The following is a 12411-nucleotide window of genomic DNA, read 5'->3' as shown; positions in this document are numbered from 1 at the left end:
ACAAATTATACTACTTTTCTAAATACCTTGAGGGTATTAAGTGTTACCGGTGATTTCCCATTCATATGACAATCATGTCACATTTTAGGCTCGGAAATAACATTATTATCTTAAACGTTTCACTTTCTTCTTCTTGTGTAAGTTTAAAGGTTCTGCCAAGTTAAATAAATACATTATAGCATCGTCATCATGCGCACTGAGCAAACGCTGTGATAAATAAAAGACTATTCATTTCGCCCATATTGCACACTCTTTTGATCCTCCGCATGTTTTATGAACTCCCCTCTCTCCCACTCAGTTGTTGGGAGTCCCTCAGGTAAATTGGCCTGCAAACACATAAATTCAACACAGCCCTTGTAGCGGATAGATGAGACTCTGCTGCCCATTGTAACTCCCACACAACACCGTGGATTCCAGCAAACTTCTTGTACGCCTCTTTAGAGAAAAGGCCTCTCTTTTCATTTGTCCGTGTATACCCCTGACCAAGCTAAGTCTTTTCTTTTTCCTCTCTCCGTCTTTAATCCGTCCCTCTATTTCAGGAAGAAAAAAAACACAAAACCAGTTCACGCAGTGCTTTAGTAGCTAAAAGTAAAAGAGCTTGTGTTCTCCCCACCACCCCCCCACGCAGCGCTGAGCCCTGAATCGCTCTGGAAAATTGCTTCTTTTGAATAGGGGGAAGGAGGAACAACGTTTAATAGGATCCAAAGGGAGTCTGTGCTCTTAAACAGGTGGAAATTGGACGTCCTCGAATTTATACAAATAGTAAGTTTATAAGCCGGCGAGGAAAAAGACGGATCCCATCTCCGAGGATTAACAGCTCTCTCCGAGAAAAAAAAAAGATTACTGTGTTGTTAACCAAATGAAAGCAGGAGACTCACTCAGCTCCTCCAAAGCGCGATTAATGATGAAAACACAATTGTGCAGCAGTTTTACTGATGGAATGGTTTCATATTTACGTGCCATCCCCTCTATAGATTTGTCTCCCTGTCACCCAGTTAGGTGCTTGGGTGCCCGATTATGTCAAGAGACAGTGATCTGCACTGATGAGGGGCGGGCGCTGCCAAGGTCTGACAGAGAGCAGTCGGCTGGTTTCTCCACTCCCATCTGAACAATAAGAAGGTAAAGTACAACACAGACGTAACTTTGGCTTAACTCGGTGTCCAGGAGCTCCGGCTACAACATTTCTTGCCCTCTGTTTCCTCCTCCTCCTCTTCTTCTTCTCCTTAACGAGCCCTGTAATGTCTGTTAATTTTGTGTGTGCTAGTTAATGAGCATTAATCCATCACCCCTGGATGCTATTGTTGCGAGGCGGGGGCCATTTGAATGCAAATGCGTGACACTGTGACAGCAAGGTGCTTATTAAACTGATGTGTCCGCCTGTCTTTTCTGCTGGGAGCTCAGGGGAGTGAAAAGACGCGGGGCAGCTGGACTATACACGGAGTTGCTCACACCAAGTTCTGTTCGGCTGCAAAGCGAAACTACTACAGCGGCAACAAAATGGCAAGTTCAGCCTCTTTAGACACGGTGGTGTCCTGCGGGAGGACTGCGCCGTCCGCGGCTCCCAAAACGCTGGCTTTCTCCATCGACTGGATCATGTCCAAGAGCTCGGAGCCGAAAGGGAACGCGGAGGAACGTTCAGAGGGGAAAAAACTGCTAGGGCTCTGCTCCCCAATCCCCTGCATGATCCCGCTACAGCCCTTCAGCTACGACCTCCAAGCCAAGGCGCTGATGAGCTATTCGGAGCTGTGGAGAGCCAGTTTTAGGGGAACTTTGTGCGGCTCGCCAGCTGCTCCGTGCAAAGGAAACTGCGGGTTGTGCGGCAAAGGGGATCCGAGCCTGAAGCAGCAGCTGCTGACGTCAGGGAGCAGGGTGGTAAAACCTCAGGTCCTGAACCAGGCCGTGCCCAGCAGTGGCTCGCTCTACTATTTCAATTACCTGGACTCTGCGTACCAGCAGTCGGAGCTGCTGGCCGGCCACTGGCTCTCCAGCCCGCAGGCCCAGGCCTCTCTGTCGGCGCACCACAGACTTTTGCTGCTGGAGAATGCCAAACTGACCGGTGTGGGCACCGACAAGCTGCCCACACCTCAATACCCACACAAGGAACATCTGCCAGGGCAGCTGGACCAGATAGTGAAAGAGAGCCACGGCCTGACAGCTGAGAAAAGCGGCATAAAGACACACAGCAAACTCAGCGGCAGTGGCAGTGCGGACGGAAAACCCAAAAATTTCACCTGCGAAGTGTGTGGAAAGGTACGGTTTTAATGCATTTTTGTACATTGTTATTATATTCAATATTTTATATTCTATATTTTATATAAAACATGAACAAATGCGCCAGCATCTACACACCTATATAAACTCAATAATGAACTTTTGAGGCCGATGTTAGTTTTTTTTTCTTCCTTTTTCTGACGCTTGTTTTAAAAATGCAGGTCTTTTGTCTTTTTAGAATAATGTTTACTCATATTTTGTATGCCTTTGTGTCGTCTGCAGGTTTTTAATGCGCATTACAATCTTACCAGACACATGCCGGTGCACACGGGGGCCCGGCCCTTCCTATGTAAGGTGTGCGGTAAAGGATTCCGGCAGGCCAGCACGCTGTGCAGACACAAGATCATCCACACGCAGGTGAGACACTGTTTCACTGTGACCTTTCCAGCTTTTTGACTTGACTTTGTTTGAATTATTTTCTCTCATTTTGACCTGTAAGGAAAAGCCTCACAAATGCAACCAGTGTGGAAAAGCGTTCAACAGAAGTTCGACGCTCAACACTCACGTCCGGATCCACGCAGGGTATAAACCATTTGTGTGCGAGTTCTGCGGGAAAGGCTTCCACCAGAAAGGTAAATACTGGGCGCTGGAGTCCTCTTTAATCAGCTGTATTATATTACTGACTGGAAATTGTATCCTGATGTGATGTTTCCTATTTTCAACACTGCGGTGATTCAGAGTGTTCATGTGCAAACGAACAAAAAGCTTTCTCTTCAGCTCGTGTTATTATTCCACGAATTTATTTCATGAAATCTGCTGCCGTGCAGCCTAGTCATTATTTTTGCTGGGTTGAGCAGTCAGCTTTTAGAAATCCACAACTCGGTGGAGAACTTCCTCACTAAGAGGAGACGTGATTGAAATAATTGCTACACTGGCTGATGGACTCTGTGCTTTAATTGTGCTGGATGCTGTTTAACATCTCGCGCACATTGTTTAGAATCGAATAAAATAATCATTTATTGTCATATACAACGAAATTGTGGGTTCTCAACTTGACTACTGACGAAAAATATAAATACGAAAAAATGCCATTTTATTTTATTTTATTGTTTTTGTTAAGCTGGACTTGAGATTTGGAGCATAAATGCACTAATAATTTTATAGCATTATGCACGAAGATTCCGATTATTCTGCCCGCTCAATATTGCGGAAGTTCGCAGCCGAGCAGAGCTCTTTATGCAGACTCGCTGGAGTTAGTGTGGCGACATCGGCGCTCATCCTCAACATTTGGCATCTGCGCTGCCGAAATAAATAACGTCTGCGGTAAAAGCAGAAAAAGCTTATATTTGAAGTAGTCAAAGGGGAAATAACTGTGGGCTCACCGATGAGCACGAATCGGTGGGTGGAAATGAGACTTGTCACTTTACACGGACTAATTCTACCTTCGAGACTGTCGCATTTTCCCCGGGTCATTAGTCAGACCCCGGCAAAGTTGGAAACCGGCCTCCTTTAGTTGCGGCTGCGCTTGATTTTGACAAAGTTTGACAACTTTTTGACTTCGGCACACAAAAAGCCGATTAATGAAGGCTGTGGGGTGGAGGAGGCTCCAGCTGAACTGCTGGTGGAAAAAGAAAAATCGCAGTTGTAAAACGCGTTCCCTCTCTGCTTTTTTTTTTTTTTTTTTTTTTTTAAATGTGTAGATGTTTCGCAGAAAAATTTATATTCAAATTTTGTTCAAGCGGTTTTATTTTTCAGATTCTCCTGATTAAATTATTTTCTTTGGCCAGATTGGAGTGAAATGTTTAGCTGTGTAATTTCAGGGTAAAAACGATTAACTCAGACCAGGCGGATTTTTTTTAAATTAACCCAAGTTCCCCTGAAGCTGACTCTCCTCAGCTCTGACGGGCTCATCAGCGCATCTGCTCTCTGATATTAGAAGCCGTGAAATCTACAATATTTCTGAGGTATTGAGTGCATTTTTATCCCCTTTTTCTATTTTCTAATACTGGTTTTAGGCCGTTTTATACTAGAGGAAGGAAAGCTGGTTATGGTCAGACGACTGGTTTTCACACAGATGCACTTTTTTCGTTTGACCTGGAGTTGTTTCTATTGACACTCACACATCAGCGAGACATGAACGTTTGATTTCGTGCTGCGAAAAGGCCACGGGTTAAATAAGCAGATGTTAAAAGGGTGGCAAAAATTCTAATGTCACACCTTTCCCCCTTTGAATCCTTTTTTTAACTCCTTCTCAGAAGAATTGTGAAGACAAAGTGAAAAGACTGATAAAAATGACATTGTGTTTTAATTCATATACTCTTATTTCGCAGGAAACTACAAGAACCACAAGCTGACGCACAGCGGGGAGAAACAGTACAAGTGCTCCATCTGCAATAAGGCCTTCCACCAGATCTACAACCTGACCTTCCACATGCACACACACAACGACAAGAAGCCCTTCACCTGCGCCACTTGTGGCAAAGGCTTCTGCCGCAACTTCGACCTGAAGAAGCACATCAGGAAGCTGCATGACAATGGCTTCTCGGCGGCTTCAGAAGCCTCCAGAGAGCTGCAGAGCTGAGCCATTGCTCGTTTCCTGCTATGACTTTTTAGCGGGCAGTTTTTAAGGTCTGACAAGGAAGTGAGGGAGTTCAAAAAACTGGACCCGAATCTTTGAAAAGAAATGAGGTAATCGGCTCCCGTCAGTGTCTCAGCAGGAATGCTGCAGCGAACAAAAAACAGACAACATCCGCCCAACACTGTCGCGATGTTTTGGGTCCACATAGAATTTCTTTCTGCATTTCCACAGACTGAAAGAGAAACCCCCTGTCTCCACGATGGAACTGTAAATAACGATAATAATAATCATAATAATAATAACGTGAATCATCTGGGGAATGCATCGCCATGTTGTTTATTTCATTGAAAAACTGTTCCTGTGAATAAATAAGTTAAATTATATTGAAACTGAATGTCTGAGCCATGTTTGCATTTTGAAGGTATTTGAAAATAAAACAATTATATGATCAAAGTTTATTCTGAAACACTTTGTAAGGTGCAAATATCACATTTAGACAACACACACGTGCCCGCAAGAAAAAACCCGTAAATGAAAACAGAGAAGGCCGCGAGACAACCAAAGTGTGTGATATTCAAAGACGAAGTAACTAAAACAAACGACATTTGGAAATATAGTGGAAAAACGGCACAACCTAAAAAATAAAAACAGCGAAAAAGTCTCATTTGCTTCTTATCTTTCATTAATTCTATTTGTTACATTTTCCAGCAAATGTAAACTGGGAGGCACGCGTGCACGAGCGCAGACGGTACTGGTATTTTGGAGCGCGGGTACTGTATGCTCTGCGGCCACTTTTATTCAACATTTACTGACAGACACGATCTTAATAATACTGCATTTACACTTGACTCTGGCTTAATGGCACAAATGATCAGATATAACACGAGGCTCTTGAAAGCGAATTACATTAAGCAGCTAAACAGCCTCGGGAGAAGGAGCGGTGGGGGTGGGGGCCACGCCGTCATCCGGAGCCGCTCATCAGAACAGGAGATAATGGAGCACTCGGGCCGCAGCTCCTTATCTGGGCCTCCGCGTTAATAGAGCTCAAGTTATTCTCCGCACGGCTTTTGGAACAATATTATCCCTGCACACATTCTGTCAAGAGGCCGATCCGTGCTCCCAAATGGCGCTCATTTCATTAACAGCCAATTAGCGCTCACCCGGGTCGGCCAGGCCCTCAGAAGCTTGGCAGGGCTAATATTAGCAGATGAATGCCCCGCTCACCTTTTTCATCAGTGTGCACCAGACATCTGCAGGAAAATCTAGCCAGTCCGCTCAAACAGACCGTATAAAGGGCTCTGTGCTGATGTGTGCGGCTCCGATAACACAAACACTTAAACCAGATGATCTTTTAGTTATTATAGGAATTATTAGGAAATAACTAAAATATCTCCGCAATTTTGAGGTCTTCAGTTGACGCACCACGCTGTTGCTGAATTTTCCATCAAATCGCGAATACTTATCCTGTCAGAGGAATAAAGTCCATGTTTTTGTAATCATGTGGCATTTGTGCGTCACGCGCCACCTCTCAAACAAAGGGAACACTGCTCAAACGTGTCACTTTATTTCCTGTTTCAAGAGTGGGAGAAAGGTGTTTTGTGTCCTACGTGCCGATAAACGACAGACTCGCAGATCCAATACTTGAAAGATGACCTCGGTGCGCGCCTTCTCCATGCGTGCACGAGCATCCAGCAAACGGAATACTGTTACATCAGGCAGAGTGTAGGATCTGTGTGAGAGGCAGTTTGTGTCTTTTACCAACGCAATGCGTGTGGTCACACGCGCGCGCGCACTGACACACACAGGGTCTACGGGCTGTAGGACTGAACAACGTCTGCTCAGTAAATAACCTAAAGGCAGGTTGGCCTTTTCTCCGCACTTTTTCTTTTTTCTCCAGCATCTGAGCAACCGCCTCAACATCCACAAACACGTTAACTGACTGGTGCGCGGGAGCTTTAATTAAGGCGCGCCCACGCGCAGCAGATTAAAGGTTTTTTTTTTCCTTTCTGGGGTGGAGCGCTAATCAGTTGTCAACAACATGAGGACATCTTTCTTTTTGCTCTCTCCACCACCGGGGGATCGCTGGGGGATTCAGGCAATTTACGGACTACAAAGGAGCTCGTCTGAGACAGGAAGAGAAGAAAAGCAAGAGGCGGACTTTTTGTCTGTCCCAGTGAACTGATTGTAAATGGGAGATTAGCGGGGAAGCTTCGCCAGTCCAGCAAGTGCCCGATCGAGGAGGAAGGAGAGAAAAAGACCAATTAAGTCTACCAAATGTTAACTTACACCAGTTTCCCCCCAGTTTAGCCCACATGAAATTCCAATTAAAGCGTCCCGGTAGCAGCTTTTTTCTTTCAAAGAAGGCGGAGGGGTTAGAGTGCTTGTGTCACTCTAGCCAGGGGACAACGTTCCCACAATATCTGAGACAGGAGCTCGTTAAAGTAATACAAGGGCAATATGCGATGTTATCCCCAGTACAAGGTTGTGATTCCTTGGAGAAGCAAAACCGCTAAATACCATGACTAACACCAGCACAACAACTAACGGATGATGGTGATGGAAATGAAAACACAGTCAAACAAGATGTAATCTAACAGCTGACTGTGTGTGTGTACTCTTCATTGAGCATTTGAATGAACAACGTTTTAATCAACTTGTTTTTATCATGCCTATGTAACAAAAGTCAGCTAGATTTATAGTTTTATATAATGCGAGCATTAAATTGAATTCACAAAGGAGAGTGCAGAAAACACATTTTCACAGCCAGTCAAAACCAGCCTACAGTGCATGTTTGTTGTGCCAGATATTCAGTAAGACTAACAGTAAATGAAATAAACAAGAAAAACAAGATAACTATAAAAGGAGATTAGACATCAAAATGCTATATCAGAAGGAGTTATGGCCATCTCTCCCTTAGCCTGCTTCTGCTGGGCTGTTCTTCCTGTTAAATGGGAGTTTTTCTTTCCCACTGTTGCCAAGTGCTTGCTCGTTGCGTTTGATTTATACTATAAGCATCTTCACCTTAAAATATAAAGCACAGTGAAGCGGCTGTTGTGATTTGGTGCTATATAAACGTTGCATTTGCTTTTCCACAAGCACATTCAAAGTTTATACTAAGTTTGTGCTTAGAAAGGCTGGGACCGCTTTGTGGCGTTGTTTCTTAACAACGCCACAAAGCGGTGCCTTGCCACCCCACCCCTCGTTAGTGAACCACTAGCCCTTTGAGACCATGAGCCTCCATTGTAAAGTACTGAGGGTTAATGAGCACTGGTTTCTCTTCAGTCTGTAGCTGTGCAATCAAAGGAAACAGAGATACTGACATGAGATGTTTAAAAACAACATTATTGTACATTTCTCATAAAGGAGCTAGTCTAACATTATGCTCTGATTTGGTTAAAAAAAATACCAGAAATGCCGAACTTGCTTGTCCAAAGACCAAAAAGTCCAAGATGATGGATAGAAATGAGCCACTCAAGATGCAGTGAACAGGCACAGCGTTCACTCACACCTCATTTAGATTCTTTTACAAAGTCATCCCAGAACCTTCCTCCACCAAAACCTCATCACAATGTCTTAAGGACAGTAGTGAGGAGCCTGTCCCTTGGATATGCCTGCTCATCTGCTTTGGCCTGTCAAGGGCATGGCAGGCTGAGAGGATGTGTTTTGTGGCTGGGAGGGAAGTGTGGGCTGCTGGGAACTGAGCAGTGAGGGAGCTCTCATCACTGATTTGTTGTCAGACTCCATTCTCTGACCTCCATCCGTCTGTCCATCCATGCAGCTATCTAGTCTGCAGCTCAGAAGCTGCGGGGGGAACCTGTAGTGGACGAGGGTGGTGAAGCTTCAGGTTTCTGTTAGTCAGAGACTGAATTTAGTTATTTTTATTGTTTGACCAATTTTAGGACAAAACACACACAACATCAAGTATTCACTGCTTTAATGCCACATCTGTTTCTTCAAAGTATAAAATCAAGGCAATTGCTTCCAGGGCACAACTTTTAGATTGTGCTGTGTACGTTTGTTATGTTGTGTTTAATCACTTTCATTTTCTCAAAACACGACGAACAGTAAGAATTAGCTTGTTTTCTAATCCATTAACAATGAATTATTATGTTTTTAAACATTCAGATTTCAAAGTCTGAATGATTTGGCGCTATATAAATATAACATATTACTAAATAGATGTGACTAAAACATTATGACAAAGCACCCTTGAACAAAAGATAACTTTTCAACTACTTTGGTAAAGATATTTCCAAATCACTGTGATTAGTTTGAGTTTAGTGTTGAACGTTCCCAGATTAATTCACTACTTCCTGCTAAAGTGAGTGAGCTGCAGAGTTGTGATGCCTTTTTTTTTCACCCACACACAGCAGCTGCACGTGGGTCTTTTTCCTATTCATGAATTTGTATGTTAGGTCATGTTCAAACAGCTGGCTATGATAGCCAAAGTGAAACAACACAGTAACCTTAAATGGCCAAGTAAGGCTACACTGAAAAAAAAAGTTCTTTCAATTTACTTGAATTTATTGTGTACATCGGTCCCACATAATATGAATAAGTATGACTGACTTAATTTTCCACTTTCCCTCAAGTAATTAATGCTTGCCAAATCAAAGTATTTTATTTACATCAGATTACTTTAAAAAATCATGTTTGATGTACTAATATTAATCTGTTATCATAATATCAATGTATTGCATAATGTCAATATATTTTAATGTTTAACACCAACTTATTTTTATTTGCCAGTGGTATGCAATGATATTATGTAATGTAAACACATTGCAATTATGTTCCTGCAACACAAATTATGGCTTTAAATCCTACTTAATTTTTTCAATTGAAATATTAACTGATCATTATTGACAAAAAAGGCAAAGACTGTGAGTGCTACTGAACAGTTCACCTTTATTAAACTGTAACAGCAGTGAAAGCAGCAATTCTGCCATGAACAAGTCCAAAATCACATCCATATAAACTTGTTAACACATTTTTAAAGATAGCCTGCAGAAATAGCTAGAAGAAAGAGTTAGTTTGAGAATATATTTGCAAATATTTCACAAAAAACTGACCTTAGCAGCAAATAAAAGAAAGTGCTTATAGATGATCCTGTCATCTCTTACATATAACATTTGTATTAATTACACAATTGAAAATGTAAACTAAATTAAGACTACCTGAAAAAAAGCAACACGCTTTTATGAATAAACAGATTTACACAAATATAACTTGTGTGTTATTTGACAACAGTTTCAGCTTCTGTACAAGTATTTACCTGTACAAGATTTCAAATAAGTTAAGCCTTAAATGACATTGTTACATAACTAATACCAAACACCTACATGAATTTTAATCTTCATTTTAAACATGTAAGCAGGACATTAAGGTTGACTTAGAACATATTGCTAAAAATCGTCAGTAAAAATTTCTTACAACATGATACCAAAAGGAAAAATCATCCAGCATTGCAGTCACATGAGGGGAAAGCAATAAAAACATAAGCAGTATAACGTTACTGAACACAAAATGAAAAACTGCAAAGAATTGCAGAAGTGCAGTCTTTGACTTCTCAATGAAACAGATGGTTTTTGAAAGCAAGAACTTTAGAGAGTTTAGCTCCATCCAGTTCCATGAAAACCTTCAGGAAAACGTCAAAGTTGTAGCGAAGGTCCGCAGGGTAGGCAAGGTTTAATGCATACATTAGTCCAAATAGCATTATCACAGCAAATGCTACATTATCCAAAGTCTTCGCCACCCTGATGCCTGCAAGGACCACTCTTGTTCATCTGCTGAAGCTTGCTCTTTAAGAAGATAAATTCAAACAGTGGTGTCTTCAACAGTCTCACTGATGGCACGTTGTTCCATGCCCTGTAAAAAAGAAGCCATGTTAGTCATTTCATGCCAAGTAAGTAATATGACACTGTGGAAAGTCCGAAAAAAAAAGAAAAAAAAAAAAGAAAAGAAAAAGACAAGTACATACCACATACTCCCGGATAAGCATGCCAGGGTCTTCACCCATGTAGATACACACTCCCTTGACACACTCAGCATCAACATCTTCACACTGAAATGAAATGTATGTAATTAGCATCTTCATTCAGCCCTTGTCCTTCATTTAAGTTTTAATAGTGTACTTTACATGAATGTTTTTAAAGTAAAGGCACACAAATTAATAATAGGTTTACTGGCAATTAATAATAAGTTGACAAAGTGAAGGTTAAAAAAAGAACCAGATGTAAAAATACAAAATGAGAGAATTTATCATGGAAACATTTGAAATCTTCCACAATTATAAAGTTTCATCCAAAGAGGATTATGGGTGGCTGTAGCTAAGGTGGCAGAGCAGGTCAGCCACTAATCAGAAGGTCGGTAGTTCGATCCCAGGCTGCCTCCTGGCTGCATACCAAATATCCTTGGGCAAGATACTAACCCCGTGTTTGCCTACTGGTGGTGGTCAGAGGGCCCGGTGGCGCCTCTGTCAGTGTGCACCAGGGCAGCTGTGGCTACAATGTAGCTTGCCATCGCCAGTGTGTGTGAATGGGTGAATGACTGAATGTAGTGTGAAGCGCTATACAAATGCAGGCCATTTACCATGTTAAGTGAATGTTCAGGATTTATCACTTACATTATCCATTTATGCCACAATTCTTTTCAGTATTAGTCCAAGCTCTCCTCTTCTGTTGACCAACTTCACCAGGTTGTCCAAGTGGAGAGCCAGCTGAGCCAGGAACTTTGTTTAAGGGGGGATGGTGGCAATTCTCTTAAACTCAGCGTTGATCTGAAAACATGAGCACAGAGGAATGAGCTTCAAAGGTTTAATACCTGGAAGAAGGCTGCAATCACTCATGCTGAAGAAATGGGCTGTCAATGGGCTGTGCCTTAACCATTTTAGGCTAATACCACAAGAACACCGTGTATGAGGCAAACCTTACCTCATGGAAATCAAATAGAGCAGGCCATCTTGCCATGAAAGCCTCCAGCATTGGTGCATCACGAACACCTTCATGTCTTCTGTATGAAAAAGTCTTTTCCATCTTGAGTTTCACCAACTCTGTTACTCTTTTTTATGTCCATGTTGTGGGCTTTGACATGTCAATAGCTTTAAGAGTCCCTTTGTCTGCTACTTCTGAAACTGAGGTAAGGTTAAGAAACTCATTCCCAAACAAGGAATCCATAAACTGAAGTCTGAAACTGCCCTGAAGACAACACTGTCTGTTGACTTCAACGATGAGATCCTCAGTTGATTCAGGCGCTCCATTAGAGAGTGAGCCTTCGACAGGTTCCGTCAGCCAAAACAGTCTTTAGGACCATAGGACTCCCCATAGGACTCTGTAGGAAAAAAAGAATTACATATCAGACATTCAGAAAGCACGGTGGCACGGTGGTTAGCACTGTTGCCGCACAGCAAGAAGGTCCTGAGTTCAATTCCAACATCAGGCCGGGGTCTTTCTGTGTGGAGTTTGCATGTTCTCCCCGTGTTTGCGTGGGTTCTCTCCGGGTACTCCGGCTTCCTCCCACTGTCCAAAGACATGCAGCTTCTGGGGATAGGTTGATTGGATAATCCAAATTGTCACTAGGTGTGAATGTGCGAATGAATGTGAGTGCAAATGGTTGTTTGTCCC

The 12411-nt window shown here is 42.5% G+C and overlaps 1 protein-coding gene and 1 pseudogene across 2 annotated transcripts; one reads left to right on the top strand and one right to left on the bottom strand.

Annotated features, from left to right (window-relative positions):
• Positions 1-757: 757 nt before the first annotated feature.
• On the top strand, positions 758-5178 carry fezf2 (FEZ family zinc finger 2). Of its 2 annotated transcripts, XM_085405452.1 has the most exons (5): positions 758-1119; positions 1402-2250; positions 2494-2628; positions 2711-2843; positions 4542-5178. In XM_085405452.1, the coding sequence occupies exons 2-5, from the start codon at positions 1498-1500 to the stop codon at positions 4790-4792; spliced, it is 1272 nt and encodes a 423-aa protein (XP_085261578.1). In that variant the 5' UTR covers positions 758-1119; positions 1402-1497; the 3' UTR covers positions 4793-5178. The 2 variants fall into 2 exon arrangements, with proteins under 2 accessions (XP_085261578.1, XP_085261577.1); XM_085405451.1 differs by lacking the exon at positions 758-1119 and having other exon boundaries at positions 1126-2250.
• Positions 5179-10274: 5096 nt separating this feature from the next.
• On the bottom strand, positions 10275-11863 carry LOC146669044 (uncharacterized; annotated as a pseudogene).
• Positions 11864-12411: the final 548 nt, after the last annotated feature.

The sequence above is a fragment of the Rhamphochromis longiceps genome, linkage group LG5, assembly GCF_057381845.1.
Source record: "Rhamphochromis longiceps isolate RC_006_pf linkage group LG5, R_longiceps_female_GT1.1, whole genome shotgun sequence".
NCBI lineage: Eukaryota > Metazoa > Chordata > Actinopteri > Cichliformes > Cichlidae > Rhamphochromis > Rhamphochromis longiceps.
The sequence above is the reverse complement of the archived record's forward strand: the minus strand, read 5'-3'. Positions and strand labels throughout refer to the sequence as shown.